General features: G+C 34.1%; 1 protein-coding gene across 1 annotated transcript; it reads right to left on the reverse strand.

Moving 5' to 3' along the window:
- Window positions 1-321: 321 nt before the first annotated feature.
- Window positions 322-11,987, reverse strand: LOC131638916 (uncharacterized). Its single transcript, XM_058909446.1, has 14 exons — window positions 11,657-11,987; window positions 11,276-11,550; window positions 10,210-10,384; window positions 9,279-9,362; window positions 8,919-9,160; window positions 8,488-8,704; window positions 8,098-8,177; window positions 7,725-7,809; window positions 5,056-5,187; window positions 4,849-4,962; window positions 4,709-4,756; window positions 3,042-3,126; window positions 872-928; window positions 322-777 (listed from the first exon to the last, which is right to left on the reverse strand). The coding sequence occupies exons 2-14, from the start codon at window positions 11,485-11,487 to the stop codon at window positions 638-640; spliced, it is 1,671 nt and encodes a 556-aa protein (XP_058765429.1). The 5' UTR covers window positions 11,488-11,550; window positions 11,657-11,987; the 3' UTR covers window positions 322-637.
- Between the last annotated feature and the right edge of the window lie 13,931 nt (window positions 11,988-25,918).

Raw genomic sequence — 25,918 nt, forward strand, 5'->3', positions numbered from 1 at the left:
TTTAATATACAAATCTTATTGCTTAGTCTTTTCAAATGCCTCTCTCATTATCAATAAACATAGATTATTGATTGATTTGTAAGCTTGCCGACTTGTTTTGTATTGTTGCACACTTCTTGGGGTAAGAGGTTCATATCTATTGACTTAAAGTATGCTTTAAACAACACGGCACAAGAAAAAATGGTATCAGAATCCAGAGCTTCTTCATATGTCATTTTACCTTGACCTATATTATTATTGTCATTTTAACATTTTCCAGATTCAGAATGACTCAAATAAACATTAAGTGTATCCAGAATCATTAATTTAAAAGAATATGAATAAACATAGAATATTCATAATTCATTGAGATCAAGCATCTGTTTACAGAGTAGCATATTTGACAATGAACAGTAAGAGATTTACAATTCAATATTTGTGCTTGACAGAAAATACTCGTTCAAGCAAGCTTGAGGTTAATTACTTGACTCAAGACACAGCACTTTCTTATAACATTTTGTCATAATCATTAATTAGTGACCGAGATAACAAATCCAAACATGGAATTGCATTTAGAGCGGCATTTAAAACACAATCAAATATATGCATGAGTTATGATACCTACGCCGTTTGACTGGATAGATCAGAGATTGCCTTATTAGGATTTATGAGAAAGACTCCTCTCACTATGAGATGCCCCTAACCTGGGTGGCAAGAGGTTTAAAAAGCTTCCTTGAACAGACCGATCATTTGGAGACTTATCAGAAACCTCAGTCGACGTTGAATCGGAATCGGAATCTGTCATTTATGTCAGTCAGTGTGATTAGATGAAAATATTTATGGTTACATGCAAGTAACAGATATACACAGAATAACATGAACTATAGCCTACCAAAAAGCGACTTAATAGATGGTCTCTTTAATTTGGAGGGTTTCTTCTTCAGTTCAACTGCAACGCAAGAGTATTGGCAAAGTCAACACAAAAGAGCAACATACCCGTGAACTTCCAGAACATTCTTAAATGTAAAATGCAATCAGCAGCACCCCAAACAAAACAAAAAGAAAAAGATTTTACTTTTCAATGTAACCCCGCCAATTTATCTTCCGCATCCCTGACTAAAAATCTAAAATGACATGTAATGGCATTGATGTGAAACTGTGGTTTGATACATTGATTTAATATCTATCTTGGCCTTGCATCAATAAAAGATGAATCAAATGTCTTCATCTGGACCAAGTTTTGCATATAATGTGTCCATGTAGTCGTGTAGATTAACTAGTCTCTATTTGCATTTATATTTTATATAGTTTCTTTCAATGTTAGGAGGACTCCTGCCCATCGAATTCTGTAATTGTTAGAATATCTTTAAAACATCCTACCATTTCATTATTCTATCATAAAATATGTCATTTATCTTTGATCATCCTTAAGGATGAGTGGAACATAAATTTATTATTAAGAGTGTTCCTAATAGAACACCAAGGTCCAATACACTTGATTGACCCAATTATTGGGACCATGGATCCTCTCCTTCCATCCTTTTCTCTCCTTCACAAAAAGCAGTCGTAATTGAATTAAGGAAATGAAGAAAATTTGATAAAAAAGAAGAGAGAAAATATTAGAGAGAGAGAGAGAGAGAGAGAGAGAGAGATATAAAAGTGTGAAGGAGATAGTTGGAGAGAAGAAATTGAAGGAGAGGATCCAAGTCCAATCATTGGGCCCAAGCCGCATGTGGTCCAATACACTAGTCACTCCTACGATGCTGAGTTTCCTAAAAGATGGAGCTTGTTGTAACGATGACATTATCTCCATGATTATCCCGGGTGCATTGGTTATCCCGAATGTAATCCAGTCTCAACTATCTTAGATGAAATTTAGTCACAACAATCGCAGATATATACTAGCCCCAATTTTTGACTGAATTATTTTCCATCAGATTTCATGGAGTCTGTTATAAATTTTTCATTTCAAAGGATTCATTTCTAACAAGCTTAAATCTTGGTAAAATTTATCTTGAGAGTGCTGTTAGAAAATCTGAAAAATATAACACTAACACTATTCATCATAAAATATGTTAGAGCATCTTAAATTATCTCTTATGATTAGATTCCATATATCCTCATAACTATTTGCTTCCTTATCAAATTAGGATTAAGTGTCTTCGGTAAAAAAAATATTTACATTGACAAATACTCCCTCTTTCCAACAATGAGTGACCGAGTTTGGAAATGATGATAGTATTAATTAGAGAATAGAATTGGAAAAAAGTAATTAATATTGCTTTGGAAATTGAATACGGTCATTCATTTTGGGACAATTCTTTTTTACAAATAGATCATTCATTGTAGGACGGAGTGAGTACAATTTTGTCATTCTAAGTATTTACTTTCTTTATATCTAAAAGATTAAACCTATAAAATACCTATCTCAAAATATAAGATCATCTGAAGTTTTTTTTTCCCTTTTTGTAAGACCCTCTTAAAATTTCAAAGTGCATTAATAATTTCTTTACTTGTATACCTATTTTTCTGCATATTGCAATAAATAATCTTACACAAACATTAAATAATTACTTTCCCAAAAAATAAATTTGTAAAATTATACAAATAGTCAACAAACTTAATACTCCAACCAACTTTCTTAATTCTCGTAATTTACTCTAAAGGGTCTTATATTTAGGGATGGAGATAGTATATTTAGGGACAGAGGTAGTATATTTAGGGATGGAGGAAGTATTAGTTTAACACTAACCTTTACTCTTTAATATACTTTATCCTAGACGAAAGTACATTTCAAAGGAGATATATTTTCACAAACCGTTTATTGGCTTAAACAATCCTTCTTATGGTTTATGGCTTTATGCATCTAAGTGGGAAATCTTCACTAAGAGTTCTTCAATAGTAATTCTCTCAAAAATAAGTAAATAATATATCTATCCTTCTTACCATAAAAAGCATCAGTCAAATAAGCATAATAGCCATGAAAACGCTAAAATGGAACCTCGTAGCAAACATATTGCATAAAATAATATGCATGAGTAGAAAGGAAAAAATAAACGTACCCATCCCAGGAACTTGATAATCGTTTACAATTTCAAAGTTCTTATATGTGTATCCAACAAAATTTAAGTCCTTGGATGAAAGCATCTGCAACATCCCGTCAAACAACAAAAGAATAAGAAAAAGGAAATTGATTAGAGGTGGAGATAGCTGTTGGTAAAACATCAAAAATTCAAAGATTGAGAACTATTCTTGTAAGCCAGTGAGAAAATAACTTAAATTGTGTTGTCTAATATGGTTCACAAACAAAAACCCAACAATTAGAACTTGGGGATGCTATATTTGTCAGACAGTGCTAAAAGAAAGTTAAACACAAAGTAACTCGAGTTCTGTTGAAGATGAACTCATTATTTGAGACAAACAAAAATATACAACCCTAAATCATGAAGGTGATTTCTGACCTAGCATGAACATTTTAGCAAGCTCAATAATACATGCTTTATTGCTCTTAAACCCTAGTAGAGTGATAGTTCTGGCTTCCTAAGAATTCAAAGAGCAGTGTATTCTCATGTACTACTATACTATAGTAGATGTACCACAATATCGATAAATTTATTCATATCACGATTTTTTGATCTCACTCACCCCCAATGATTTTACGATATCACTCACCCCCAATGATTTAGACCCTGAGTAGATTCGTGTGGGGTAGTCAAATTGTGAGAGAAAAAATAGTAAAACCAATAATTATGTGTGATTGACGAATTACGGCCATAATCGGCCATTTTCGGTCACCACCATTACAAGCCGAGAAGGATGACAAGATACAAAAGCACAACAATTTTGGTCCGGTGGAGTCCATTTTCCCACAAATACACTTGCCTGCCAAAATATATGTAGATATACTTCAAATATGTAGTATTATTTTCCATTTAAGTAGTATCTTACGATTTTTTTTATGATCTTATGATTTGCGATCTTGCTAACCCCCTCTCGATCTTGCAAAACTAATTGAGTAGGATCTTCCGATCTTAGTTACGATCTTATATTTTTTTATCTTAACCCCTCCCAATCTTATGCAAGATCCCGATTTTGATAACCTTGGACAGGATATAAACGTAATTGAACACCAGAAAATTGTGGTTTATGACATTCAAAATAGGGGTTAGATGACTAGTGACTTGCAACACCTTATTATATTCATTAACTATCGGCTGAACATAACCACATATTTTAACCATCAAAAAGGATAACAGAATATGATGTCAATTGTGTCAAAACATAATCTCTAAAATTAATCAAGTGATTTCGAAATCCAAAATATGCCTAAAAACGAAAGAGGGCAAAAAAGTTTCATATATGGGAACCCCAAGCTTGTTCCAGAGCTTGCAAGACATTTCTTACTACACGGCCCTGCCTGTTCTTTATACCTTCTCAACCACCAACTCACCTCATAACAATTATCAACAGCCAACTCATGAACATGCAAACTCAAAAGAAACATTTTTAAAACAGAAGAGAAACGCCAAATTTCCATGTAAGTAATTCCAAGTAGAAACAGCGATAAACAGATTGGCTTCTTTTCCCTTACTTGTATTACAAAAAAAAATAGGGATTTAACAGAATACTACTTGATCATCATCATATCAACCAATAAAAGGTTATTCAAACACTATCTCGGCATATAACTTGGTGACAATTTCTAGCAGAAGGGAACATCAAAGATTACCTTCCTCCATGGACCAGCTTTTGAGGACGGTCGGACTTGGCTGTCAGACTACAGGTGCAAAAGGTGAAATGAGAAAAAATGGACAAGGAAAACAACACAAAAATATTAATAATAAGCAAGAAAATGATCAACTAATATACCTCATCAAACTTTTCAAAATTCTGAGTATCTAATTCATCATTGACCTCGGGTATAAATGCAGCTTCAATGTGATATAGTTTATCCCATTCAACACCTTTGAAGAACCGATGAGCCTGAAGAGGAATTCAACACCGAGGTAAACTCAATATCCAAAATATATAATATAATAAATCTAATAATTTAAAGAACAACACACCATACAACACCTTTATTTCATGTGCACCTTTTGATCCCAGCCTATTGTTGACATTACATAAAAGTCTACTAATAAGATCTTTGGCCTCTGGCGATAGCCCAGCTTCCTCAGGAAATTTCAAGTGAGTTTTCCAGTTCACTATCTGCAATAAAGCGAAACCAAGATAAAATATCACGCTCTACAATTTATATATATATATATATATATATATATATATATATATATATATATATATATATATATATATATATATATATGTATATATATATATATATGTGTATATATATATATATATATATATATATATATATGTATATATATATATAAAAAATCTGTGTTTGGTTTCTGTATCCATCTTTTCATACATTGTTTTTACTTTTAATTACAAAAATATCACTTTGTTTTATCTATATTTACATTGTGCTCTTTGAAAACATGAAATTTAATAAAAATAAGGAGACATAAAACAGGAAAGGAAAATACCAGGCGGCCTCTAAATTATTATGTGTATAAGATTTGGTACTCTAAAGAGAAGGTTGCACTTTAAAGCATTGTCATTTTAATATTGATAATTCTCTATTTTTATGGTTGACATTAATTTTGGTAAAACTAACTTGGCGGCAACATGTTTAATCAAGATGTTCTAATATGCAGAGATACATGTTGAACAGGATATCCTATCATGGTGATTCGACATCGTGTCTACTGCAGCTGCGCAATTAGCTATTTTTAATATATATCATATTCAGAAGATTCTGAGAATATTTGTTATCCGATGTGGCGTCCAAGATTGAGGAATCAGAGATTCTGTTTGAATTTAAGGATATTAGGTTTTTCTAAATGTTGAGACATTTTAGGAACCTCTTGATTGAAGACCTATTTTTATGTAGAATATTCTGCAGATATTGTGCAACAGCCCAAATTGAATCTGTTGCGGCTTTTGAGCCTAAGCCCATGTTGTTTCTCTGGCTATAAAAAGGAAGTCTCTAAACCTAAGACCACGAGCCGCATATGTAAAAGTGTCAATTATTAGGGTTTCGTCTGTTTATTGTGAGCCACTCTTGTATCGTTTGATGCAGGTTGGACTATTAGTTGAGTTGTAATTGTGAATCATTCATAAACTTTTAAGCAAGAGTGTATTATGTGTAATTGGAGTGTGTCTCCTCTTAGATTGTTATCGTTGCCATCATGAGTTGTGTGATTGAGGAGAAGTGAGAGGGGTCTCATATCTAGGTGAGTCTTAGGTAGAAGTTAAGCACGGGTAGTGATTAGGTGTGAAGGCGGTAAACCAGAGGTTGTTTACATAGGACTTCAGACTAATACTATTATAGTAGATTTCCTTCCTGCCTTGGTAGTCCCCAAATGTAGGTGTTGTTGTACACCGAACTGGAATAACAACTCTGTGTGTTCTTTTACTTTCAGTATTCATTACTGTGTTTATGTTGTTCATTGTGATTTGATCTGATATCAATGCCTCGACATCTCTTAGGACGTCTGTTTATTGTGAGCCACTCTTGTATCGTTTGATGCAGGCTGGACTATTAGTTGAGTTGTAATTGTGAATCATTCATAAACTTTTAAGCAAGAGTGTATTATGTGTAATTGGAGTGTGTCTCCTCTTAGATTGTTATCGTTGCCATCATGAGTTGTGTGATTGAGGAGAAGTGAGAGGGGTCTCATATCTAGGTGAGTCTTAGGTAGAAGTTTAGCACGGGTAGTGATTAGGTGTGAAGGCGGTAAACCAGAGGTTGTTTACATAGGACTTCAGACTAATACTATTATAGTAGATTTCCTTCCTGCCTTGGTAGTCCCCAAATGTAGGTGTTGTTGTACACCGAATTGGAATAACAACTTTGTGTGTTCTTTTACTTTCAATATTCATTACTGTGTTTATGTTGTTCATTGTGATTTGATTTGATATCAATGCCTCGACATCTCTTAGGACATCTGATATTTGCATACCAGAATTTCAAATATCCACAAGTCTAATAAAGTAGGATGAGGATCTAATCTGCACTTAATGGAAAGTGTACACCTAGCATTTAGGGAAGCTTAATTCAAGTTTACAATTAAATTTTCAAAATACATCAGATGATGTATTAAAAAAATGTCATGCTAAACTTAAGTGGGAAATAGACTTAAGTGGGAAATAGGTGATGAGGTGAAAAAAGCTTTGGAGACAAGAGGAAAGAGAGACATTGTTATGTTTGAACTTATCTTGCAAACGCAGCCAATAAATAAAGGACTAGAGGAAGAGTTCTGCCAAAGGAACTAAGGACTAAAGGAAAAATACTTTCAGCCTTATCATCATCATATTTGATATGGCACCCACTTTCTTTTTTACATATAGCAATATGAGAGAACTTTTCATCTCAAATGTGATCCCTAGCATCATGTAGATCTAGGCCAGAGAAGTTGAGAACGCCGAACATGACAAGAGATTTAAAGCTGATTCTATCAACGAGTCAAAAAATCTAACCACCAATTTGATGTAGAATGATAGAATGTTAGAAACCACAAATAAAAAGAGGAGACAAACATCTTAGCTGAAAATTAAAAATCAAATGCAATAACTGCGAAGTGCAATGATCAATAGTAAGAGTGTACTGTAGAGGGTTAAACATCAGTAAATGTCAAACAACCGTAAGTTGGAAGAATCATTTGTATCAGAAAGATTACCTTCCTACATGTTGTCATTGGATCATCAGAATAAAAAGGAGGATATCCCACCAACATTTCATACATGATAGCGCCAAGTGACCACCTGTGAATTTCAAAACAACCATGGTTCTGTCAAATAAAACATTAACGCGAACCTTATTGGAGTTTATTCACAAGTCCATGTATATAGAGCAAAACCCAATATGTTGGATTGTTTTCAAAAAATTGTATAGGAAACAAAAATAAAAAGGAGGAATAAATCCCAAGCCCAAACAAATAATAAAGTGATAATAGGTTGGAATATACTGAAAATATATCACTCAGTTAGGAATGAAAAGAAGAATAAACTCAGATGATATGGTATACATGCGATAACATGCAGAAAACTCACCAATCACATTCCATTGCATACCCTTTCTTCAAAAGAACTTCTGGAGCAATATAATCCGGTGTACCAACAGTAGAATAAGCCTACAACATTTATGCATTCATAGTTACAAGCACGCACAGGAAAATGTAAAAGAAGGAACAGTATTTTAAACACATGGAGTAAAAGAAAGCTGTCTCCATACAGATACCCTCAACAATAGAAATCAGCCATTTATTTTTCTCTCGTTTTTCCTGTTTTTGGTTGGGTGGGTGGAGAGGGTTTAACAGGTACAGTGTGTAAGTACATTATTTCATTACTTGCTAGATCACGAGGAAAACACTACATCAATGTTTGCAATTACATTACAATCAATAAATAAGCAAGATTGAAACATAATAGCAGTGAACTTACAAGTGTCCTCCGGTTCTTTTGCCAGTTTTGAAGTTGTTCTTGTTGTGTGCGTTTTGGAGCAGAGCGTTCCTCATTCTGTGTAGACCCATTCGCATTCTGACCCATAGAAAAATCCTTTTCTTCAAGCGTACTACAATCTAATGGTTTACAAAGTCCAAAGTCAGACAGTCTCAAGTGTCCATATCTATCAAGCAATAAGTTGTCAGGCTTGATATCCCTGCAAAACAAAGTATTGTAAAGGTAAATTTATACTGTCCAGTGATCAAGTTTCCTTTATTTCAATCATACGGGCACACAGATAAATAAGACTAAATACATTAAACACTTTCCAGCATAGGATGATTTTGCTGCCAATCATGAAGCGTGCATGTTCTGGAAGTTAACTTAAAGTCATACAAATTAGAAGCTACCCTACAAAAAAATATACATACCTATGTATATAATTGTGCTTGTGTATAGATTCAATAGCCAGAACAGTTTCTCCAACATAAAATCTGGCTTCGTCTTCAGTCAATGTATCCTTTCTCATAAGTAAAGTCATCACATCTCCACCCGGTAAATACTCCATAATAAGATAAAGATACTCATCATCCTGGAAAGAACAATAAAGTTTGACAATGCAATTGCTGTCAACCTCTGCGAGGACATTTCTTTCTGCTTTGACATGTTCAACCTGAAAAAATTCACAAAAGAGGGGATAAGTATGAATCATTATGACTTTATTAAACTCAAGCATAAAAATTGCTACTCTCTTGAATAACATCATCCAGCAAAAACAAAAGACTTTAAACCTGGCCTCTGCGAAGCATCTCCGATTTCTTTAGCTTTTTCATTGCGAATACATGATCAGTAGTCTTCTCTCTGCAGACTCTAACCTGCAACAAATTCAAATTTTAGGAAGAGCCGAATGGTTTCAGACAAAGAGTTATAAAGGAAAAATACAAAAGAAAAACAAAATCAGTTGGGGAGTTCTGGTAGCTTTACATAGAAAAATATAAGAATGAAATTGTGGTTCAAGAAAAAAGTGGATGTTTCAGTAAAATACAATCTACAGACTCTGTTCACGATGGGTGAGCTAGATGTATTTGGAGTTTTTGTAAAAAGGAGAATGGAGAAAATACACACTTTCCTTCATAATAATTTAAACCCCATTCCAACAAAGCAGTCCATAATATATTACAGAAGATGGAGTGACTCCTAGATCAATTGTAAGCTAAAATGTGAAATCCAATCGGAAATTGACTAGCATTAGGATGTTGGCAGTCTTGGCCATCTACTAAGTAAGTAGTAATGATGATCATCCCAAAATCCAAATTAATCTCATAAAACTATATTACCAAATCCATGGCTTGTATAGTGAAAAAAAATGAGATCCCTACAGAAAGTATTACAGAAACGTCATGAAAGCCTTAGGCTCCTTTGTAGCCCACATCACTGATTACAATTTACAATATTTTATTATGTATATCTCTTTTCAAAATCACATCAACAGTCATATCAATATGCATTTGATGAATCAGGGGAACAAAAAATTGCATACTATATACCCAAAGTACCAAACAGAAAAAAAAAATGATTTTTATGATTGATGAACAGAGACACTATAATACAACCCGTAGTTACATTTCAACTTTATACATAAAGAAAGTAATCGTAAACCAGAAGAAGCAATCATATTCATCAATGATGTCATATTACTCATCACACACAATCATAACATACCTCTCCAAATGCACCTTTTCCGATCATAGTCAATAGCTCAAAATCATCAACACCCATCTTGGCCCTCTGAAGGCGCATATATTCAGTTTCCTTTTTCTCTAGAAATTTAAGCAAGTTGTTTTGATCCTCTTCAGACACATCCGCATCAGCCAACTTCTTTTCCAAGACAGTCCGACTGTTGCAAGCAAGTAAGGTGTTATAAAATTTTAAGACATATTAGTAAAAGCAACTACTAACACAGTGCACGTTTACATTCCAGAAAGAAAAAAAAAAAACATTTTAACTTCCATCAACTTTATCATGCTTTGCCCAAACCATGTGGGAGGAAAGAGGCCATATTTATCACTTTAATCATCTCATGGTGCACCTCAACAAAAATTAAGAGAGTAATTCATCTTTTACAATATTACATTTCAAGACTTGAATATACAGAAAATATTACATACTATTTGGGGTTGTGTAATTGTAAGTAACTTGCAGTAACTTATACTACCTCCGTCCATAAATATAAAACCATCAAGAGAATTTTTCTTTTCAGACCCTCTTCAAATTTTGAACGACATTAACTATTTCTTAAAACACTCCCCAATTTATTTTACATTTTTTCTGCAATCAACATAAATAGCGGCCTGGATTAGTGACCCTCCGCTATTTGATGTTTAGCGGGTAGCAGGAGCGGGGCGCTTCCCGAACTGAGCGGGTTTGAACTGTTTTGAACACCAGATTTATCCTTAAAATAAATAAATCTTGTTTGATTTTACATCTGCTTTTTCATTACCTGTTTTTTGTACGTAATAGTCATCGATTCCTCTTCTTCCTCTTTTATTTGTTTGGTTTTACATTCAATATATGTTTTATAGATTATTCATATAATTAGTCTAAAAAATAATTATAAATAAGACTCAGAGGGAGAGGATACAAATAGAAGGCATTGGGTTCTCCAAGCTTCCCCCTTCTAATGGGATTTTTTTCCCTTGAAGGCAGGTGACCATCATGACTCGTGATTTCCGATAATATAAAAAAACTGAGTATCATCTATCATAACCATAGATAAAATAAATCATACCGCTCCTTCCTCTCGTGAAGATTCTTCATTTGCTCCTTGTAGTGATTTTCAATATATTGCTTTGCCGCTGCAACCTTCTGTTTGGTGACATCAGAAAGAGCTCCTTCATCCACAGGTGTAATCAAATCACCATTTCCATCTCCGTCCCTCTTCTTGACCTTCGTTTTATCACGAGGCTGCAACTTCTGAAGCCAACTCCTCGCCGAATCCATTTCCTTCTCTCAAAAATTAAAACCCTTCCCTGTTCCTTCTATACATATTCAAATTCCAAACCCCTAAAAAAATCCGATTACCAATAAATATCATCAATAACATATTTACATTTTGGTTTCACAAAACCCCTATGAAAAATTGATAATTAATAAAAAATAAAAAACGTACCTCATGTTCTATGCTTCGGGCATTTCGTAAATCGAAGAAAGGGAATTTAGGGATTCGGAATGGAGAGAATTGCGATTGTAGAGGAAACTGGGAATTCCGAATAGCGATTAATAAATAGTAGTTGTGTTGATATGAAGAAGATGATAAAACCCTAGAGATAGAGAAAGAGATGGGATTTGGGAATAGAATGGCGAATGAGAAATGAAAAGGTGTCGCTCGTCCAGTGAGATTGTGCGCGTGATTTTCTGTGCGATGCTCTTCCCTTTTCTTTCTGCTGTGTTTCTATCGTAATGAAAATGAGTTAACGTTACAGGTTTCTTTTTTTTGCCAACTTTACAACCATACTCCTTTTTATTTTTATTGTTTAATATTTATTTTATTTTAATTTTATTCAAAGAAATTTTAAAAACTACAACTAACAAGTACAAGTAACAACGAAAATATTTAAGATACTCTTCCACAACATCAAACAAAAAGTTGAAAACTCTGTCAAACCAACCAAATTTATGGTTGTAATTAATATTTACAAGACATTTACACAATGACTAGTTTCTCGGCAAAAATATGTTTGTTGTCCAATAAAAAATGGGGAGCAATGGAAGATTATGAGTTTTCTAATAGATGTTCACAATCCACAAGAGAGAAATTAATTTTTAAAAAGTAAAGAAGAGAAACCCAAACTACTTGTCAATCTTAAACTAAAGATTATGCTTAAGATTTTAGTGGAAAAGAAGGTTGTTCGTACATGAAAATTATACCCCGTACCCCTACATTTATCCCAATACCCCTACAATTTTAAAAAAATCCCAATTTTGTCCTTATTAAATTTTTAACTTTTCTTTTTTATTTTTTTTTTCAATTTTACTGAACCGGATATCCCAGGGGTGGGTGTTCCGGTTCCTTTTTTTTTCAATTTTACTGAACCGGATATCCCAGGGGTGGGTGTTCCGGTTCTTCTTTTTTTTTCCAATTTTACTGAACCGGATATCCCAGAATTGGGTGTTCCGGTTCTTTTGTGTTTCACCAACATTAACATGGCTTACAGGTAACTGAATCTCATATCCACTTCCACCTTCTCTAACGGCTTTTATAAACCCACTTCCTGTCTGTATTACCAAAAACAATTACAAATAAAACCAAAACAAAAAACCAAACATAGAAACATAGTAAAATCACGAACCGCATGATGCTGTTTATCAGTAGACAACAACTCCTTGTAATACTGAGTTTCCACAAATTCATCTCCTGCATCCGGGACACCCAATTTTGGTACATCCGGAATACCCTTGATTAGTGGTGTATTGTGTATACCCTTGAAAAAAAAGAACCGGAACACCCAATTCTGGGATATCCGGTTCAGTAAAATTGAAAAAAAAAAGAACCGGAACACCCACCCTTGGGATATCCGGTTCAGTAAAATTGAAAATAAAAAATAAAAAAGAAAAGTTAAAAATTTAATAAGGATAAAATTGGGATTTTTTAAAATTGTAGGGGTATTGGGATAAATGTAGGGGTACCGGGTATAATTTTCTTCGTACATATGTTAAAACGGGTTATTCGATTTTAAACGGATCAATTTTGATAGACTTTGAATTTTTTAGTATCGGGTCAAAACACTATGTTGTAATATAAACTCAAAATTATTGCTCAAGTCTAGCCATTTACGAACTTTAAACTACTCGATTTTAAACGGAGTATTTTTTAATATTATTTTTTGTAAAAAAAATTAAAATAAAACCCTATAATAATTTTATAAATACAATAAAAATATATTATTTATAATATATATATATATATATATATATATATATATATATATATATATATATATAAAGTACAATATTATTTTTTATAAAAACTATAATATGTTAATACATATCTAAATTGCATAACATTAATATTAATTTATGAGAACCTAATAGAGTAAATTGTATATAAAATATGTAAATATTAATATATAATATTTAAAAAAAAGAAAGATCAAATAGAATAGAAAGAAAAAATAGCAAGGTGAAAAAAATTAATATGTTATTTTGGAGTAAGACAACATAAATATTAATATTTTTAATTTATATATTAAACGGGTTTAACGGGCTACCCGCGACTCATACGAGTTAGCGCTAATGGATAGCATACTTTTTAGGGTCGGGCTAAAAATCTTAAAAAATATGGAATATAATTTGAGAATTTCTTTATTGACTCATCTATGGGGGTGACCCCCAGCGAAATTCCCAAGTTGCCCCTGCTTCGGAGATGTATCTCTGAAGTATTTTTTTTTAAAGATTTTTTTAGACATCGGAAATGCACTTCCGAAAAAGCCAAATGGGGGGTGTTTTCGGAGATGCACTTCCAAAAACACATTTTTCACATTTTAGGGGATTTTCGGAAGTGCACTTCCGAAATATGCAGAAAATGTGTTTTTTTTTATGTTTTTCTTAACAGTCTGTATTTTTAATTAAACGAAAATGCCGAATAAATTAAACGACATATCAACATAAAATACTAATATAATAAATACAATCCGAATAATATATACAAGCCGAATAAAATAGTAATAGTGTGCGAAATACAACCCGAATACAATAAAATCCAAGAAAAATAATCCGGAACCCCTACTGTGTATGCCTAACCCTATCTCCCTAGGACCTCCTCTGCCTCCTATATGCCGCCGCACGGCCCGCATCACCGACCATCCTCTCCACCACGGCGACTGCCTCTGGACCGCACTGATCAATGATACCTCGCTCCAACGCGTCCCGCACAAGCATCTCTATCCATTGACATATCGGCAGGAGATCAATGGCATGGTCATCCTCGGCCTGCTGGTTCTCCAGGATCTCCTCGTATGTTGGCCTAGGAGCGCCGGGAGCGTCGGCTGTCATCAGAGGATGTGACACCCAATAGAACCATGTGACGTACCCCTCTGCATAATGTCAGTCCTGGGTGGTCTACATGCGACGATACTCCTCCGGGACCACATGACGCTCCCACCGAAAATATGGCATTGAGCTCCACTCGGGTAACTGTGTCGGGAGCAGCCTCAAACGGTGACCTCGGTATCATCTGCACATGTCCAAACTGCCGCATGCACCGCTCAAGGAGATACCTCACTATGGTGTTGGTCCCGCATGCCAACCAGCCAGAATATAATGCGATGCGGTCAAATGCGACAACAGTAGTGTAGTCACTGAATGACGTCCAACGAATGTCATCGTGAGTTGTGCGGTCGAGGTACCCACGATATGCTCCCACTGCATTGTTCCCCCTTTGGAGAACGTATTGGGCGGCCCTGGGAATGGCGTCTTCGTACGCAGGATCAATGGCGAAGCCGTGGATGCGGGGGAAGTAGGAGATGATCCAGCCCTGAAACACAAACACGATAATGTATTAAAAATAAATATGAACCATAAATAAATGTGAAACAATTAAAATGAAACGTACCGTCAGAAGTGTGGCGGATCCGGTCATCTTCCTGGTCCTCCAGTTGGAGGCTTCATTCAGCTTCTGGTATAGGTATACCAGAATAGTTGACCCCCAGTTCCACTGGTGAATGGTAGTCACGTCCATGAAGTAACGGAGGTAGGTCACGTCGACGTATCTTGCACTCTTGTCTATAAAGAGTGCACTGCCTATCAAAAACATGAACCAGCACCGGAGAGCGCAGGCACGGTGATACTCCATAAATAGGTCGTTACCCGCGTCCTCGGAATCGGCCGCCGCCACCAAGTGGTTCTCATAATAATTGCTCAATGTGGAGAACCGGATATGAGGCCCATTTGTCGTCCTGCACTCATAATCAGCCATATAAGGGTCCATACCCAGATAGATCTCCATCCACTCGATCGCATCGACCCTCTAGATCCGGAAATGGTTCACCAGCATCCCCCTAATCGGCAAGTGGAGAAGATAATGCACATCGTGCAAGGTGATCGTCATCTCCCCAACCGCTAAGTGGAAAGAAGACGTCTCCCTATGCCACCGCTCCACAAAGGCCCCCTGCATGCCGTGGCTGGTGGTGGTATACTCGGTCATGCACAACCCACCTAGCCCGGAAGCAGTCACCGCATCATTAAACCACTCTGCCTCTGGTATAAAGAGACCAAAAATCTTCCGCGCGTGGTTCACCATTTTTAAAGTCGGCCTTTCCTATTACAACAAAAACAAAAACAAAATTAATTAGACCGTTAAGAAAATGTGGAATAAAAAGCTAAACAAAAAACGGTTAAATAATAAAGTCGGATAAATTATAAAAAATACCTCTCCCGCCCAGACACGTCGAGCGACGTGCTCGTGGTAGGAAATCAGCACGGACGTGTCCCTAGGCCCTCCCGGGTAGCCCTCCTCCTCCTCCCCGTGTGGAGGATCAGCATCAGTTATTTCCTCCTCCGCCTCCTGGTATCTCACCGCCTCCTCCTCTCGTACCTCCTCATCCTCCTCTCGTACCTCCTCCTAACGTGAAGAAGATACCCGAGCCAGCCAACTCCTCGATCCAGACGAGGAACCAAGCTCATCTGTCTGTACGGGTGCTCGTACTCCACCTCGTCCCCGCTTCGATGCAAGCTGCACTGCCCGCTCGCGTCTAGCCGACGCTGTCTGTGTCTCTCTCCCCCGTCTGATACGTGTTGGGTTGCCTGTCATATTCCTGAAACAATTGAAATTCATAAGCGAACAGGTTAGAAGGCGAAACAATCAAGAAAATAAAAAAAAAAGCTTTCTAGGTCAACTTCGGAAGTGCATTTCCGAAACTGGTCAGGGAGGTGTTTTTGGAAATGCACTTCCGAAAACACCTGCGACTTCATTTTTGCAGAAAACCCATTTCTTCCCCTAAATGCTTCAAAATCAGATTTTTCCTATCTAAACAACCTAAGTGACTAATAGTAATTTAACCCTATATCATTATCCTAATTTCTAACAACCCTAATTTGAATATCAATACTACAATTTAAGTTTGTGAGAACTTACAATTTTGAAGCTCTGAATGTAGCCTTTGAGTAGTCTTTGAAGGTTGTAGAGCAACTTTGTAGAGCAAGTTCGTGTAGTACCAACGACAAATGGGAAGATTTTTGAAAATATTTGAGTTTTAGGGTAAAATGGAATTGGTGGGGGGCTGTTTTGTTTAAACAGTATTTCGGAAGTTCATTTTCGAAATTTTTTTTTACGTAAAAAAAGGTGATTTCGGAAATGCATTTCCGAAATCAGTCTTTTTTTCAACTTTAGAAATGCATTTACGAAGTAACGGGGCAATTACGAAATTTCGCTAGACGTCACCAAGAACATAGGGAGGTGGATAAAGAAAATCTCTATAATGTTAAGACTCAAGCCCAATCATTTTTCGGGTTTGACAGACCAACCCATATGGGCTAGCCCATTTTGATGGTTCTAGTTGTTCAACCAAGATTATAAGAAAAACCATTAACATAAATTCTCTTATAATTTCTAATGAAACTTGCACAACCTCAAAACCTCATACTATTGATGTAGGCTTACGATAAGCGTCGTAACGCTTATCGACCTTGTCTTACTATTTTCCCAAAACCGAATGTTGCGTTATATTTTGGGAAAATAGTAAGACAAGGTCGATAAGCGTTATGATGCTTAAAAGTCATTTATTCAATACGACCATTGTTAATAAATGTGACATTTACGCCCATTATGGCCATGAATGGATATTAACCTATTAAATCGTGCATATTAGTGTTTAGTGAAGGAGGGGATTGCACTATAATTGGGCCTTCAGCAACGTAAAAAAGGATCTGGAATGGTCTAAAAAACTCATAGACAGACTCTAGAAAAAAATACACATAACACATGTAAAAACCTTGATGTCTTTGGGGACTAAGTGATAGTCATAATTCATAGATAATATTTGTATACACAAATTTGTAATTAACTCATAGATAATCTTTGTATACACAAATTTGTAATTAACGATGGTTGATAGATGCCTTAGAGGACTAAGTAATAGTCATAATTCTTAAGAAGACATTAGTTATGATCATTGCGGTTTCATGATAAGGAACAACTGAACTTGTTGGGGTTTTCAAAAAGGTTGATCAGAAGTTTATTGTGGTTGTCTATAATCGGTTGGATTATTGTGGATTAAGTCCCTTTTTATAAGACAAACCACCTTGGTGGATGGACTGGAGTAACTTAGTTAACATTGAACCAAGATAAAAATAATTGTGTTCATTTATTTTTTATTCACTTGTTAACTTTGGGGTTGAGTTGCAAAAATATTAAATTTGGCGCAACCCAATTCAAACTCATTTTCTTGTGTTTCTCGCACATTCAGCCTAATGTGAAGAAAAACAATGAAACAAGTGTGAGATGTTGGAATTGTGGAAAAATTGGACATATAAAGCATAAGTGTCCTGATCGGGCAGCGTCAGAGAAGGGCTCTGATTCAAATGCTAGCAATGTCTCTCTTGTTGTGAGAGAGGATGATCATCTTTGAAAATTGAGAAGTGTGTCCTCATGACATCTCCGTTGTCATGGGTAAGGACATATTATTGCTAGCTAATTAACACATGGGCATTGATGCAAAATGTGTTGTGATATTATGTCGATGGTTAAAGAGCTTCCTACTAACATAGAAGTTGCACGATAAAGTTTCAACCTGGTTTTTAACATGTGAAAAACTTGAAGCGGTTTAATTTTATGTGAAGTATACTCTTCTTTAGGTGGATTATGATAGTTTTTTAAAACTATGATTGTCGATGTGACAATTCTTAGAGTGGTATAGCTTCACGTGACTATACTATTTATAGTGTTGTATGATTGTTGGTGAAGACAATGAAAGTTAATGTATTATTTTTAATCAAGGTGTATATTGTTGGGGTTGATTAAAAAAATTACATGTTGAACAAGTCTCACATCACTTAGTTTAGTGATAGAAGAGATAATTCATGGCTATATATAGGATTCAAAATTTTCTTTACAAAATCCATCAGCCAGAAGCACTTTAAGCTTGTATTTGACTTTTTTTGTCTTTGTTCTCTTATGCTCTTGTATCAGAGTGTTGTGCGATGTAGTTAAATAGTTTTTTTTGGAGAGTGTATGTGTATTGGGAGCTTGGGTTAGTTGAAGGTATACTATATGTTGTAACAATTTTCACTTTGTGTTATTCTCTGATTGTCTATTGACACTAGTCGTAGTTTTTTCTCTGGTTTTGGAGTTTCCACGTTAATCTCTTGTGTCATTATTTTGTTCCTATTTTTCTCTATGTTTGTTATTTTCCCAATTGTTGGGGAGACCAGGGAAGTCGGGGGCACCAATTGGACTAATGCTCCAGAACCACCACAAGAGAGAGACGCCACGTCTTAACCCAAAACCTTAAAATGTTAGGTAAATGGGTCATATCTCTTATAAATTCATCATTCCACTCATTCGTAGGAAATGTGGGACTTTAACCACTCACACTTACACCTAACATTCTACCCTACAAGTGTGAGCCCCCCACATCCTATAACAAGGTCCAACAACGAATCCAGCTCCCGCTCCCCCACAAAGCTGAACCACGGCTCTGATACCACTATTTAGGTGATCGAGGAAGTCAGGAGTACCAATGGGACTAATGCTCCAAGACCACCACAAGAGAGGGAGACGCCACATCCCAACCTAAAACCTTTAGATGTTAGGTAAATGGGTGATATGTCTTATTAATCCAACATTCTACCCATTCATAGGCGATGTGGGAAATTAACCACTCACACTTGCACCCAACAATAATGACTCATTTTAAACGATCACATATTGCCACGACAAACAAGTCACAAAATCACATAGCCCCCCAGGTCAATAGCAGTATGATTATGTTATTTCATAATTTTTCTATATAATGTAAAACTCATCTAGTCATAAGGGTTCCAATTTTTTATGATATAAAAGGCATATTCTATAGAAATGGATAAGGGAAAATACACGACACCATTAGAGAATCATCCTTAATCACTTGTAATATTAACATCTTTGTTTTTATTTTAATTGTCATGAATCCCTTAAGGATGAGTGACTAATTCCCTTAGATTAGGTCATCTCAGAATTTCCTTCCAACAATATGAATATTGAATCATGTGGTTCGTTTAGATTTGTTGTTTGTAGTGAATCTTTTCTTATAACAATTTAATGTTATTTTGTGTTTGATGTTTTTTCCCCGTCTACAAACCTGAGAGAAACTGTCCATATAGAAATAAGAACTAAAAGTAGACTTGCATATTGGAATTAAATAATGTTATGAGAGATGTTTATGATTTTTATACATATTGCAAAACGGATTGTGACAAAGGTATTTTACATGTGATAAAACCTCTGTCGATTGTAACTTTCCCCCAAAATCACTCGAGAATTATATTCTGATAGAGAAGACTATGTGGCAATTAAATGGTTGGGTAGCCTTGCTTTATAAAGTAGTCATGGTATAGAAAAACTTGGTATATGTTCAAGTAAAGATTAACCGTATAAAAAGTGAAAAGTATTATAAAGAGAGACTTAATTATTTCTCTCATAATATTTCTTAATCGTTAATTTTAGTTAGCTAGTTTTATAATCAACTTAATCACGCTCTAATAAACAATAAACACTCTATAAATTTCACCAATGAATCAACATTTATGAGATGAACTACGATGCTCTGAATCTTTTAATGAACCTAGGGATACGTAGGCGCGAGATTTTGGAACTCTGGCGAGCTCAATAATTTAATAAAATCTTTTTATTTTGTAAATATCCAATACTAAATAAATAAAAGACAAACAATTACAAACAAACTACTTAACCCTAGATTCTTAAGAGGTTCCCGGTGAGTATAACGGATGTGAGTGGTTCCTAACACCTTCCCTCGCATAACCGACTCCTGAACCTTAATTTGGTTATGATGACCATGTTTTATCCTCTTTAAGGGTTTTGTCCTTATTTCCATTTTCCTTAAGAATAAATAAATTTGGCGGTGACTCTATATTTTTTACGTAGCAATAACATCTTATAATAAAATTGATCTTAGTTATGAACCTGAGAACAATAGTAAAAGCTTTAACAATATTTGCAATGCCGAACCAAATTCTTAATGCAAAACTATAAAATATAATTGTTGTAATAAAGACGATCATATTGTCATGTTTTGTTTTATCAAAAAGAGTCATGAGAGCAAAAAAGGACATCATCCTTCATACTTTTATAAAAAAATATTGTGAACGTAAGAATATAAAGATATCCACTCATAATATGTACTCCACTAAAATAAAAGGAGCCAAAAAGATAAGGGTACCAAAGGTAGAAAAGTCAAATTGTGATGTAGATGATATCGACAATTGCTCTTCAATTGAAGAAATAATGTTTTATTGTTCCTTTTTAATGAGGGAAGAAATTTATTTGCCTAATGGCAAGACAAAACCATTGGATCTTTGAAAGATCCATACCTCTCGGTCATCCTAATTATTTGTGTCTTTATATACACAAGTTATTTAATATTAAGTAAGTTATGTAATAAAGGTAATAAAGTATGTTTAACTCCTCTATATGCATGGTCTATAAAAACCTTGATGCAAAATCCATTAAAAAAACCTCTTTTCGAATGTACCGTGACTATGGAAGAACTCATACTTATACCCTTGGTGAACTAACCTCTAGTAGATGGAAGTAGAGGTTGTTACTTTTGTAGAAAGATGTCCGCTCATAATATGTATTCCACTAAAATGAAAGGAGCCAAAAAAATAAAGGTACCAAAGGTAGAAAATCCAAATTGTGATCCATATGATATTGACAACTGCTCTTCAAGTGAAGAAATAATTTTCTATTATTCCTCTCTTATGAGGGAAGAAACTTATTTGCCTAGTAGCAAGACAAAATCATTGTATCTTTGAAAAGATCCCTACCTCTTAGTTGTCTTAATTATTAGTCTATATGGATGGTCTATAAAAACCTTAATGCAAAATCCATTCAAAAACCTCTTTTTGACAGTACCATGACTATGGAAGAACTCGTACTTATTACCTTTGGTGAACTACCCCTAGTATGTATAAGTAGAGGTCGTTGCTTTTGTAGGTATCCTATAGGGAACATAATTAAAAGATGCCAAGTAAGGAAAAGAAAAATGTCGAATGTCCAAATGAAGAAATTCAAGAAGTCAACTTATGAGAATCAATGTCAAACTAAAGAATAGAGAACCATTAAGGACCATCTCATTCAGAATATTGATGGAGGTATTTATGAAGGAAATACATCCCAATATTCCCTTATTATGGACATTTTCTGATATCAAAAGAAATGAGAGCTTCCTGAAATATCTTTGGTGTACAAGAAGAAGCGGTTACTTAATAACGCTTGTCTAGTTGCTCTTTAGGTTGATAATATCCCTCAACGGTTATAATCAAGATATTGACATTGATGGTATCTCTTACTGGCTACGATCACAGAACCTATTACAAAGTTAAGATGATAAATTTGTAATGAATTTATTAGTCTTTTGGTTGAATCAACTCTCGTATCAAGCAATTTGTAGAGAAGGAAAATCAACGGTGGCTTGTCGTTTCCTCAGAAGGGGGGGGGGTTCTCAAGTTACCTTAAAATTATGAGGTAGTACACTTAATAAAGATTAAAAAACCGGAAAACTTTGATTGATTCTCTAAGCAAAAAGGGTGCCAAAAACATAATGCCTAGAGTCCAATATTAATCTAAGGCCCAAGGAGAAAGTTGTCCAAAATTTTTTCCTTAAGACAAAAGAATCTAAAGCAGTAGACAACAAAATTCCCTCTCGGTATAGGAAGCTCCAAAGACCTTTAAGTTCTGCTCGAATCACAGGGAAAAGCATACATATCTTTGTTTTCAAAGTTGTATGCTACCTTTTGTGGGGAGAAATAAAATCTTAGATCATATTTCTTACTCTGGACTGCTCATGTCCATAACTATAAGGTATTTGGTTCCTTTTACTTGGGATCTATGTGCTTTGGCTACTTCTTATCATTTTGATTTCGATAAAGGTAGATACATTCGGGTTTTCATAAACTCACATATTCAAATCGCATACATTTTTACCAAACCACTTCCTAAAGAAAACTTTCTTTTCATAAGAACTAAACTAGGAACTTTAAATCAGTCATACATGAGTTAATACATGTGAATATATGTGTTTATATCTGCATCTTACTGCTAATTTACCTTTTTTATTTTGACAAATGGGGAGAATTATACTCTTTGGGGGAAGGTATATTCTCTATCTAACTCGGGGGAGTTTAATAACTCCAAACTATATATATATTACTTGCATGTGATGTTTGAAGTGTTGCTAATCCTCATAATTTGTTAGAATATGATTCCATTGGGTTAGGATAGGTAAAAACATGAGAAATTAGTGAAAAATAGACTTTTAGCAGGGGTATAATTGGTTACACTCTGTGAGTAATCGATTACCATCCTTAAAAATTGGAAGAAAAAAAAGAGGTAGGACCGACGTGTAAACAATTATGTGTTTTGTGTAATCGATTATTGACCCTGAAACCACCATAAAATGAGCTTCGTAACTCCGATTGGGACGCAAACACATGTGTTAGAAAACTAGTTCAAAGATCTACCTTATGGTGAAATAAAATTATTCTTGTATGTCGTATTTTATGGTAGAAATTTTGAAATTTTATGAACCCTAGTTGGTTTGATTTATGGTGTGTTTCTTACTATGTTATAAGAAATGTGTGTATTACTTCTTATGCCCTCTTAAACCCTATTTGGCACACAAGTTGCGTAATAGGCATACATGTGTAGATGTCGCCTTCGGGGAGGTATCGCCTCACCCCTAATACTTAGCTCTCGCCCAGTCTTGGTAAATGTGAAAAAAGACATTTCTTGGGCAGAGAGAAGTCAATATTAGTAGGCGTATCACGTCTCCCTTGGATTAGAAATTCAATGGTCTGTCATTGATTAAATGGGAGGTGACCCTTCCCAAGAAAATCCTAAACCCAAAAGGCCTATATAATACTTGTTCCCTAACGAGGGAAAGTACATATCACAGTTGACACATAATATCCAAAGTACTACGGCTGATACACAAATGCTCTCACCTCACGTGAGCAAGTCCTCTAAAACCACTGTTAAAACCACCACGCGGGGCTTCTCAACGTCGTGGGCAAGTCTTAACGACCCTCAATTGTTATAAACCTTCTGAGGCCTATGAATATCCCTGACTCTTGTAAGGATACCATACACACCTATACTTTTTTTACCATTACAATCTTTATCGTAACATCAATGCTTTTGTTGATTGGGTTAACAAAGTAATACAAATTTCATGTTCATAAAAATTTGAGTAAAAGAAAATGGGTAAAATGATCTAAATGCACACATAAAGCTCAACTTAATTCAATCGCTAAATTAGGAGAATCATACTCTCAAGGAAGTATACTTTATATATTTGTTGGGGAAATTTAATACTCCAAACTTTCTTTTATCTTAACCTCTCTTAAGCTACCTTCTTGATAAATGAAATGTCATTATCAAAAGGGGGAAATGTAGTTTTATGTACTTAACAAGTATAACAGTTTCGTATGATGACAAAAAGGATCAAAGAAAAATATCATTAACACCATCTAATGAAGAAAGTTTGAATCAAACCATAAACCGAGAAGTTTCTGATGATTGACTTCAAAGAATTAAAAGTTAAATAACATCATCAAGAAACAGTTTCATCTTTTAGAAGCTTATCTTGTGATCCTACACTATGTTGTCTCTTTTTTTTTCAAGGATAAAATTTTTAATATTAAATGTGTTGCTCTTAACGTACTAAAATAATACACATTTACTATTTTTTTTTAAACTTCATCTATTTTCAAAACATCTTCTAAAATCACTCTGGATTAGGAAAAAATATTTTAAAACCAAGTATAATCCATTAGGAAGTTTCTATAATCAACTTTATAGTAACATTTGGTCTATTATCGATTAAAAGGCGAAATCGTTTATAATATCATCTTGTTTTTCTATAAAAAAATCAAATCAAATACATTATAATCGGAAATCCTCTAAAAATTCACGAATAAACTTTTACAATCTTGGTAATTCAACTCTCTTTTTTTGAATCATTTTTTGCACGTTACACTCAAACAAAATTTAAATCTTAAACTACTATGAGTGCGTTTGATTTGCAAAATAAGAAGTACTGGATATAACAATATTTGACAACACAGAACACTACAAGACAACTTTTTGTATTGTAGTGTGTTTGATGGTTGATGCAATATACAATTTTTCTAATCTACTTTGACTGATATATCTATGCATAAAATAATATAATTATTACTATAATATTTTTTAATCATAGATAAAATATTGATATTCATGAATCAAATATTAAATAATGAGAAGGAGAAGAAAAATGATGAAGAGAGCAAAAAAAAAAATTTACTCTACTTCATTTGATATGTATATGCATTGAATCGAAATACGATAATTTATCATAATATTTTTTATAAATAAATAAAATATTAATATTATATTTATAAATCAAAATATTAAATAGAGAGATTAAAAATAATATTTTGATATTTTTTGATAATTTGTGTATTAGGACAAAAAGTTGTCCCAAGATATATTGAAGAACAACAATTCATATTTTTGTCTTGTCTCTTGCCATATGTTTTATCCAGTTTCATAATTAATTTTTGCATCAAACAACGAATAAAACAAGTTATCTTATCTGATCACTCATTTTTTAGCAAGTTAAATGCAATGCTTTGAGAAAAAATTATATTAAATAATAATTTTTTTAGGAAGGATACCAATGATTAATTAATACTATTATTTTAATTATATCTCTATGTATATGAAGACTAATTTTATTTTATTTTTAGAATTCCCTATTAATGAAAGTATTAAAACAGTTTATAAAATAATAAATAAATAAAATTAAACTAGTACATATTCAAATCTACTACTAATAGAAAATCATCAAATATTTTTTTATATTATTTTTAAAATTCATCTTAAAAAACCTTCCTTTCTCCTCTCTTTCAAACTCTCATATCGTAATTATAAATTGTTCGAATATGAATACACGCGCTCTCTTTTCTAATTCTATGATTGTAATAAAACTTTTGATTTTGAAAAACAATTTTACCAATAATGATCAATTATAAAATATTTTAAATATTGTCTCAATCTTTGCTACTGATTTTAATATAGTTGAATTTATTAATACAAATAATTTCTGAATTAGTTTCCTTACAAAATGCATGAAGATAAATCTGTCATTTGATTTGAGAGTCTTAGTGCATGGTCAAT

The sequence above is a fragment of the Vicia villosa genome, unplaced genomic scaffold (genome assembly GCF_029867415.1).
Source record: "Vicia villosa cultivar HV-30 ecotype Madison, WI unplaced genomic scaffold, Vvil1.0 ctg.002484F_1_1, whole genome shotgun sequence".
Classification (NCBI taxonomy): domain Eukaryota; kingdom Viridiplantae; phylum Streptophyta; class Magnoliopsida; order Fabales; family Fabaceae; genus Vicia; species Vicia villosa.

Excerpts from the sequence above, each read along its gene's own strand:
- LOC131638916 (XM_058909446.1), bottom strand. The coding sequence starts at position 11,487 with ATGGATTCGGCGAGGAGTTGGCTTCAGAAGTTGCAGCCTCGTGATAAA. Across the intron at positions 9,161-9,278 it reads AGATGCTTCGCAGAGGCCAG|GTTGAACATGTCAAAGCAGA; the intron begins GTTTAAAGTCTT and ends GAATTTTTTCAG. Across the intron at positions 778-871 it reads ATCTATTAAGTCGCTTTTTG|ATTCCGATTCCGATTCAACG; the intron begins GTAGGCTATAGT and ends CATAAATGACAG.